This window comes from Lygodium microphyllum, chromosome 22 (assembly GCF_053477565.2).
Source record: "Lygodium microphyllum isolate KBCC chromosome 22, Lygodium_microphyllum_v1.1.10, whole genome shotgun sequence".
Lineage (NCBI taxonomy): Eukaryota > Viridiplantae > Streptophyta > Polypodiopsida > Schizaeales > Lygodiaceae > Lygodium > Lygodium microphyllum.
The window spans coordinates 47,253,289-47,262,496 of record NC_141156.1 but is presented as its reverse complement, the minus strand read 5'-3'; the positions used below and the strand labels follow the sequence as shown (position 1 = coordinate 47,262,496).

Sequence of the window (9,208 nt, the reverse complement as noted above, 5' to 3'; positions counted from 1 at the left end):
TATAGTAGCCTCCTAAAACATCAATAATGTAGAAAATAGTCAAAAGGAGGTTGAATGCATAGGTTGGTACCACAAACATATCCTTCACCTATCTCTACACATAAATTGAGTCTACCAATGAATAAATTTAGTGTGAGGATCAATAAAATAAATCATTTTCATTAACATTAAAAATATCAATTACTAATAAAACTAAATTAACTCCAAAAATGTACATAATAAGCTAAAACTATCTCTAATACAAGTTATAGATATTTGTACAAGCTACAAATTGCTCTTTGTAGTATATCTCCATTCTGAATGGATTGAAAATTAGTTTATGAGAAAGCTCTCTGTAAAGGTTTGAACTTGGAAATTTTACCAAGTTTGGGTATGTTTAAGGCCTTACTTTGGATAACTTTCTAAGTATTAAGAATAGATTCAAGATTATAGCTAGAGACTTATAGCTACTTAAAAGTCATATGAACTGTGTTCTTATGATAGGTTGCTAGTTCTAAATGTAAGATGGACATCATGATCGCAAGTTTCAAAGTTAGAGTTGGGATCCAAGAAATGTAAAAGGGTCATCAATGACCTCAACTAATTAGTAGGTTCAATCCCATTTCAATGCCAATCAAATTAGATTCTGCGCAACATAAAAAGAAAGGGTTATAAGTGGAATAAAGAACAAATGGCCAACAAGACACACATATGTCTTTGGAGAAAGTATTGTTTCCCTGAAATGAATAAAACACACTTAAGAAAAAATGAATTATGGCAATGTTTTTAACAAAATAAAAGGCGTTTTTATAGAATTTGAGTTTGGCCTTACTAAAATCTTTTCAATGACCAATAATTTTTGGTTTTATTTTTCCATATTCAACTCTAATGAAAATATTTGAAATTCTGTAAAAAACAACAATGGTACCAATTTCCATGATTGTAAATTTTCCAATAACTCTAGCTTTCTTAACAAAACTTTCGATCCCTACATTTGTACATTCAACGACTTACATACATACATAAAGTCAGTGAAGGATAAATCATATTGATATCCATCACAATCTTGGAAATGATGCAAAACCACTTGATATATCTTTATTAGATATGCCATAATATATCATAATCTTGAAATATGAGGCAAGGCACTACATGAGATGTCAACTACATATGTTGGAATATGCACATTATGCAATGGAAAATTGAAGTGCAAATGTGATTTAGACACGAAACACCATAGAGGGTGGTGTTACACCTAAGCACTTTACTAGACTTTCAAGTGCCTATAAAGTAAAGGCACCTAATAACATAACTTAGGAGGCAAAAGAACATGCCACACCATGTTTGCTTTACTTTCAAGACTTCCATAGTGTAGTAAGAGTTGGACATGACTCCCATCCATATCATGTGAAGCTTGAAATTATCAAATTGTGAAAAGCAACAAGCTTTTGCGCTCCTATTTTGCTTTCGATGTGTCTCTTAGTATTTTTAAGCTTCAAATCATCTTCCCTCTATCCTAACCCACTATGATGCTGCTTATAAAAAGATTTTGAGTAGGCAACAAATGACAATGGGTAGATAATGAGATGATCGAGGAGGCCAAATTTTCATATCTCTCTATTGAAGCCCTTAACCTAGTGAGATTGTAATGTAGCCCCTATCGCAACACATTGCATCTCTTTGCTTAGTGAGCCTAATACTGTGTTAGAGAAGTCTTGAATTCTTCTTTAATGCTTTCCTTTGGAGAGGAAAAAGGTATAATTAGAAAGGGAAAGATATGTTTATAGCTATGTTGTTTGTGGATCATCGATCCACTTCATCAAAACAATCCCTTGTCATATTAAGCAAGGCAAATCAATCCAACTTTGAGATCTTGAAGTCTCTTAAATGTTGGTCATGTTGGTTGATCGATAAACAAACGAAAGCAAATTCTTGGTGTAGAATGTGATCTCCCTCTTAAGGCATCGTCTAATTCTTAAACAAAGAGTCTCCACCTTCACTTTTAGACTACTTTAAGCATCTTAGGAATATTCTTACAATTTGAGATAACTAATACATATGCGGATGTGCGCGTGGACACACACAATAATTGTTGGATACACTCCCCTCACCTCCTCCTTGTGAAGTACTTTAGGCATCTTAGGATTGTTCTTAACCCCTAAGCCTCCCCCTCCCCCACCCCCACCCCCACCCCCATCCCCATGGCCCATGTTCCTAACCCCTACACACACACACACACACACACACTCTCTCTCTCTCTCTCTCTCTCTCTCTCTCTCTCTGACTCTCAGTCCCCCTCCCCCTTTTGGAATACTTTAGGCATCCTAGATCTCTTCCTAACCCCCACACACTCCCTCACTCACTCACATACTCTCTCTCGGTGTCCTTTCTTGCCGTTGGATGGTACATGTCGCCAGACTGCAAGCTTCAAAGAAGTTGTGTATGCTCGAATCTCTGTCTCCGTCTCCATTAGTATAATCCTTTGCTTCAATCTCTATCTGTGATTGTACCTTCAATCTCCCTCTTCTTCAATCTACAGCTTTTGCTTCCATCGCCATCGCCATCCCCATCCCCATCCCCATTGCCATCCACATCTCCATCTCCTCTGCTTCAAACCTCACCTCCATCTCCATTCTTTCCTGATTTGAACTTCTTTACTTCTCTTCAATTTCTCCAGATTATCCGCAAGAGTAATGCTTATCACGCGGCATCGCCTCCTCCTGGTCCCCCTTTTCCTGTCCATCCTGCAGAGCTGCAACATTGCGGCCCGAGGCGCCGGCGAAAGCCTCGCTGTCCCGAGCTGCCTCGATGGCCGTGCCTTGCCGCAGCGGGCGCACGTGGCCTCGCTTGTGGACTACGGCGCAGTAGGTGATGGCGCGACTGTCAACACGCATGCCTTCCAGGCTGCCATAGCCGACCTCCAGCATTTTACGTCAAATGGAGCAGGCGCACAGCTCAACATCCCTGCGGGAAGATGGCTTACAGGCAGCTTCAACCTCACCAGCCATTTCACTCTCTATCTGCAAGAGGGAGCCATTATTCTAGGTTCTCAGGTAAACATCTTTCTTGCTAATATTTGCCATTACACGAGAGAGAGAGAGAGAGAGAGAGAGAGAGAGTTCTCCTGCCTTTACAGTGCTAAATCCTGATGCCGTACCATTTCTTTAAATATTCTTCCAGCTGAGCGTATGTTTAACCCCTAATTTGTAGCTGAAATTAGCGATTAGGACTCTTGTTTGCTCCCTTTCAATGCAACATTGATCAACTCTATGTGGATCAAAATTGGTGAATAGGACTCTTGTTTGCTCCCTTTTAGTGGAATATTGATCAACTTCATGTGGATCAAAATGATCAATAGTTTAACTGCCCAGCAGACCTGCTGCCAACTTAAGTTTATCGCACTTGCGAATTGTTCATGATTAATTAACATTTTCCTTCGGAATTATCGAATTGATCACCCGCCACTAAGAAGTTTTACTCATTTTCCTCAATGGGAAACTCCAATGCTACGCCCATATGGTAGTTTGAGGTAGTACAAAAGAGCCACAAGCAAACAAGGTATATAATTTTGAATGAGCGTTTAGAAGCTAGCAGAAAAACACAAGCATCGCTTTTTCTCTCTAGCTTCTGCAACATGATCGTATTCCTTCATCATCTGAGGTCGGTTACACACCGGGAGGTGGAAAAAGAGGCGTCTGCTGCCCTACGTGTCAAAAGGTCATTGGGCCCAATTTTTGCGGTTGGCAGACACTTCTGGGTGGGGGATCTCCTCTGTCCTGAAATTCGGGCACGCCCTATGTACAAGATGACAACACATTTTTTCAAAAAGAGCACCATGGGACTGACAGGAATTGAACCCCCACCAATCCCCTCACACCTCACATTTATTAGCTTTGGGCCAACCCCCTTTTGGTAAAATACATGGCGCAATTTAGTGTGTAAAGAAAGCAATGGACAACTTGCACCTCCTGTCCGTCCATAGCCCGGTGTGTAACTGGCGTGATAGACCTTCACAATAAGTTTTGACCTTTTTACATGTGACAAAAGGGGCTCTTTTCCCTCCATTTTCCCTATAGTATTCAATGTTATGAGCTTCTGCTCCAGAGGCACTGCATACTTAGCTAGCTGCAGTTGGGGGGCAGGGGCTGCCAGCCCAGGGTGTGTGCAGAAAGAGGTTCTCTTCTGCTGGAGAGGCACTGTATACCTAGTTAGGTACAGCTGGGGGCAGGGGCTACTAGCCAGGGGTGTGTGAGAAAAGAGGTTCTCTCCCCTCATTTTTCCCTATAGTGTTCAGCATCATGAATTTCTGCTTGGGAGGCATTGCATACCTAGCTAGGTGTGGTTGGGGGCAGGGGGCTCCCAGTCCAGGGTGTGTGAGAAAAGGGGCCCCTTTCCCTTGCTTTCCCCTTTAGTGTTCAAAACCATAAGCTTCTACTTGGGAGGCATGTGTACCTAACTTTGACCCAGGGGGTGTGAGAAAAGGGGCTCTTTTCCCTCACTTTTCCCAGTGTTCAACATCATGAGTGCTCAGGAGAGGCACCACACACCTAGCTAGGTGTCATTGGGGGTAGGGGGCAATCGACCCCCACCTTGGGCCAGCAGGTCCCTGCCCCCAATTGCAGCTAGTCAGGTATGTGGTCCCTCCCTCACAGAAGCTCATGATGTTGTCGTAAGTCACAATGTTGGGAGCTATAGTAGGATTTTGTCTAAAACGTCTTGTGCTTGTTTGCTCACCTTCCAAACTTGCTTGCTTTTCTTGCAGAACATCCAAGACTGGCCCGTAATAGATCCATTGCCATCTTATGGACGGGGTAGAGAACGCCCAGGTCAAAGGTACAGCAGCTTGATTCATGGACAGAACCTTGTCGATGTTGTTATCACAGGTGGGTCATCTGGGAAGGACAGCTGAGCCATTGTAGTTACCTGGAGTGCTCTGATGGTTAAGAAATTTACTCGAATCCCTTTTGACAAAGTGCTTGGCAGGTGAAAATGGAACCATTGATGGCCAAGGAGCAATTTGGTGGAGCATGTGGTATAATCAAACCTTAGAACATACAAGGGGTCATCTCATCGAGTTCGTGAGTTGTCAAAAGATAGTCCTATCAAATGTTGTTCTTAGAAATTCTCCATTCTGGACAGTTCATCCAGTCTATTGCAAGTATGCTGTGCTGTTTTGATAACCTTTCTGATCTTCCATTTGAGTTTTTCTGCACAGTAGGATGATGAAAGCTTGTTGGCATGATCGCAACATTTAAAGAATCCTGTGTCTGTTGTCTGTAGTAATGCTGCATGCAAAGATTAATGCATTGAGTTTTTGTTGTCTGCAGCAATGTGGTAATCCGCGAAGTTTCAATCTTTGCTCCAAGATCAGCTCCTAATACAGATGGTATTGATCCAGGTAGCAAAAGCATGACATAGAACAGCCAGGAATGTGTGACGATTTATGGGCTAAGTCCAATCACCATGTTTTCCATACTCATAACCTGTGTTATATCCTATCTTTTGGCAGACTCTAGCTCAGATGTTTGCATTGAGGACTGTTATATTGATAATGGTGATGACCTGATTGCAATTAAGAGTGGATGGGATGAGTATGGCATTGCTGTAGGCAAGCCCAGCTCTGGCATAATAGTTCGGCGAATCACTGGAACAACACCATTCTCTGGCATATCGATCGGGAGTGAAATGTCAGGAGGTGTGAAGAATGTTTATGTTGAGGATATGCATGTCTTCAACACAGGGACAGGGATTAGGTTGAAGACTGCTCCTGGTCGCGGTGGTTATGTGACGAACATCACCATCGCTGGCATGAGGATGGAAAATGTGCAGAAGGCAATTGATTTAACAGCTGATGCAGGCGAGCATCCAGATGATGCTTACAATCCCAAGGCTGTGCCATATGTAAATGGTATAGTTATCAAGGATATAGTGGGCCAGCAGGTACAGTCTCCAGGAAGGTTTTTGGGCCTGGCAGAGTCTCCTCTGCTCAACATTTGCCTTTCAAGCATTTCTCTGGACAGCCCGACCCAGGGCTCGTGGTCTTGCTCGTATGTGCAAGGGGCTGCATCTCTAGTGTACCCTGTGGCATGTTCAGAGTTTCAAAGCTTGGGCAACAAACCTTGCAGCACGGTGGATATGGGGACAACCTAGTCTTATTTATGCTCGAGAGAACACCACCTAAATCCTAATACAACCATTGGCTCTTGAAGTCTGAAAGGGCCCTCTGACGGTCTGAACCCTATCATTCAGTTCCGCACGGTGTGCAATCCTATCAAATCCCGTCTCATCTGTATACTATACATAGTGAGTCAGGTCTTATTATTCTTTCTTGAGTGGCTGTGTCTGACAGGTCCTTATTATTTGGCTTACAGGAATCAAATTTATTCTCTCTTTACAGCTGTTACAGTCAGGTCCATGTTATGTGGCTTAGGGCCATGCCACGTGCAGTCTGGAAGTATAGCGAGTAAATTGAAGCGCATGTGGCAACTTATTTAAACCCTTCCCCTATCTATCTAAAAGGGGATCACTTTACTTACAAGGCATTAGAATATTGTACTTATTGCTTGCATGTGGCATGACCCTTACACAGCAGCTATCCTCCCAACCCAATCAAGCAATTAGTTTACACTTTGCTGCCCATACTGACGCATAGAGATACAAGTTTCAACTCAGGAGTTTAGACATCTTCCCATTTATGTAATCTGTAGACTGAAGCCAAAGCAAGTTGTCGAAAGACGGTTCCATTTGTTCAAGGTCACCGTGTGTTAGTTATAAGCACCCTTAAAGCTTGCGATGCCGCCTTGGCTAGAGTACTCGATTACTCTTGTTAGATAGAAAGATGTTCAAGTAGACAATTTCATGATTAGGGAATTGCCAAGTATAAAGACTCTTTAAGAAGACAATGTCACGGCGTGTCACATCAATGGTGACTTGTCAAGTTGGTCATGCTAAGGACAACAAATTATTTAACATCAATAGTGGACAAATATGTTGAAAGGGAAAGTATCAACTCAACCAACCATTTAGGGGTGGAGTTTATGATCACAAATGTTTAGTTGATTGTATTTTAAGCTTATTAAGCTAGCTCAAAATCGAATGTGCTTGGAGTGATTGATTAGACTAACTATATTTTCTCTCATGTACAAGTTCCAAACAAGTTACGTGAACACAAACAGAATCAAATGATCGATCATATTTGGAGTCATAGATGCTAGAGAGCAAAGTAAAACCGTTATTGAAAGAGCAAGGGTTTTAATTGTGTAATCTCATGGTGTGTTGCCTATAAAGGAATAATATAGAAACTTTAGAGTTTACACATTTGATAAGATAAGTATACACACTTACAAAAATAAATGCTTCAAAGGAATCCAAAATGTGAATGTCATGGCATATTATGTAAAAAGGGAATAACAAAGCAACTTTAGAGTTCCCAACTAGCATAAGACAAAGTTGAAGCACTAAACCCATCAAGGTACCTCAATGAATCTAAAATGTGAATAAAAAATGGCCTCACACCGATGCAACTCAAAGCTCAACCGTGTGAAATCACCATGATGAAGGTGGCTAGGAAAGAGGGTGAATGGGTAATTCAGTGAGACAACAAAGCCATTAAAGCTAAGCCTGTAAGCTTAAGCATTAGCTAATAGTCAACCATTGCATCTTTCACTTTTTCAGTAGGATGACTTTGCATTAATTGTGAGATTGAGAATCCAAATCTTGGATTGATTGACTCAATGGTGCCTTACCCTTAAGGGTGCAAAGATTTGCTAAAGCCCAATCACAATCTTCTCCAAATTGATGCATTAAAAGACCTTGTAGCTTTAGCAATTTGTGTATATTTTGTGCCATGGCACCTTGAACTAAATTGTAATTGAATACTTGTATCAGTGTGTTAGTCCATATACCTTGTGTTAAACAATATTAATACAACATTCCTTCTTCCTCCTTTGTGTTCATGTCATAGGAATCAAGGAAGGTTTTTGCTTAAACATGCATTGTATGAATGATCCAAATAATTGCATCAAGTACTCCACAACATCAAAATCCATAGAGTACTACCTCACTTCATGCTAAAATTGAGCACAATATCATTATGGTTATTGTTACAAAATGTGGATGGCGAGGATTCACTTTAATGCAATTCAAAGCACCACCATGGATCACAAATGAATTCACACCAATGCAACTAAACACATGGCCATGAAATTACCAAGATGAAGGTTGCTATGAAAGAGGGAAAATGGGTAGTTTATCAAGGCAACAAAATCATCAAGGCATAATTATTAGACTACTTTAGGTCATAATAATTCTTGTAGCTTTAGTAGTCTATTTATATGTTATACCAATGGCATCCTAAAGTGGATTGTAATTGAAACATTGAGGTATAGTGCTTTATCCTATATGCCTCGTCTTTCCTTTTTCCATGCATGAGCATATCACAAGAAAATAAGGGAGATTTTTACTTAAACATGTCTCATGTGAGTGACCCAAAAATTGACATCAGGATGAATAGATTACTACCTTACTTCACAAATAAGTATTTCCATTAATTGATAACTCTATGGCAATCAATTGGCATCACCATACAATAATGATATTTTGAGAATGGTAGAACAAGATTAAGTCTATTATGCCACATATGTAAGAGATTGATATTTTTCAGGCTAAAAGCCACCAACTAGGAAGTTTGATGTATAAAAAAGGCGAATAGTTTTATTTTTTCAAAATATAAAACACAAGTAGAAAGAGTAGTATGAAATATCACCTAGAAGCAATAGTTATATCTAAGTTACAAAATATTTGAACCATTTTTGCAAATGGAAGTGCTTTGCATAGTAATGATTTACATCCATATGGTATTTTTCACACAAATACTATGGAAACTAGAGACAATGCCACACATTATTTAATTCTTGAAAAAATAGGTAAAATCAAAGGGATGAACTTTAGATTGAGGTTTTCAACTTGGGAGTTTCGACCTTGTTGCTGTGCAAAAAATAAAATCACCAAAGTAGCTTGCTTTGTTTTTGAAACTTTACATAGTTGATTTCATTTTTTAAGGCATAAGCCTTAGTTTAAAGGCTTGATAAAGCCTTTAGTCAAGTTATTTTACTCAAGGAAAAAACAATGGTGGGAGTGGGGGGAGGGGGGCAAATGGGATTTGAGCTCCCCTCTCCCCCTTCCCACTTTTGAGGCTTTGTAACTGTGTACAGACATTGGATCCTTATGG

General features: G+C 40.4%; 1 protein-coding gene across 2 annotated transcripts; it reads left to right on the top strand.

The window, feature by feature from the left end:
* The first annotated feature begins 2,288 nt into the window (after window positions 1–2,288).
* LOC148017110 (putative polygalacturonase) lies at window positions 2,289–7,032 on the top strand. 2 transcript variants are annotated; one of them, XR_015687852.1, is made up of 6 exons: window positions 2,289–3,032; window positions 4,742–4,862; window positions 4,963–5,137; window positions 5,307–5,377; window positions 5,489–6,237; window positions 6,351–7,032. XR_015687852.1 is itself a non-coding variant. In XM_087662615.1 (5 exons), the coding sequence occupies exons 1-5, from the start codon at window positions 2,673–2,675 to the stop codon at window positions 6,127–6,129; spliced, it is 1,368 nt and encodes a 455-aa protein (XP_087518741.1). In that variant the 5' UTR covers window positions 2,289–2,672; the 3' UTR covers window positions 6,130–6,371. The 2 variants fall into 2 exon arrangements, 1 of the variants encoding a protein (XP_087518741.1); XM_087662615.1 differs by having other exon boundaries at window positions 5,489–6,371.
* The last annotated feature ends 2,176 nt before the right edge of the window (window positions 7,033–9,208 follow it).

Coding starts and splice junctions, on each gene's coding strand:
- LOC148017110 (XM_087662615.1), top strand. CDS start 2,673: ATGCTTATCACGCGGCATCGCCTCCTCCTGGTCCCCCTTTTCCTGTCC. Junction 4,863..4,962: donor TGTCGATGTTGTTATCACAG/GTGGGTCATCTG, acceptor AGTGCTTGGCAG/GTGAAAATGGAACCATTGAT. Junction 5,378..5,488: donor TACAGATGGTATTGATCCAG/GTAGCAAAAGCA, acceptor ATCTTTTGGCAG/ACTCTAGCTCAGATGTTTGC.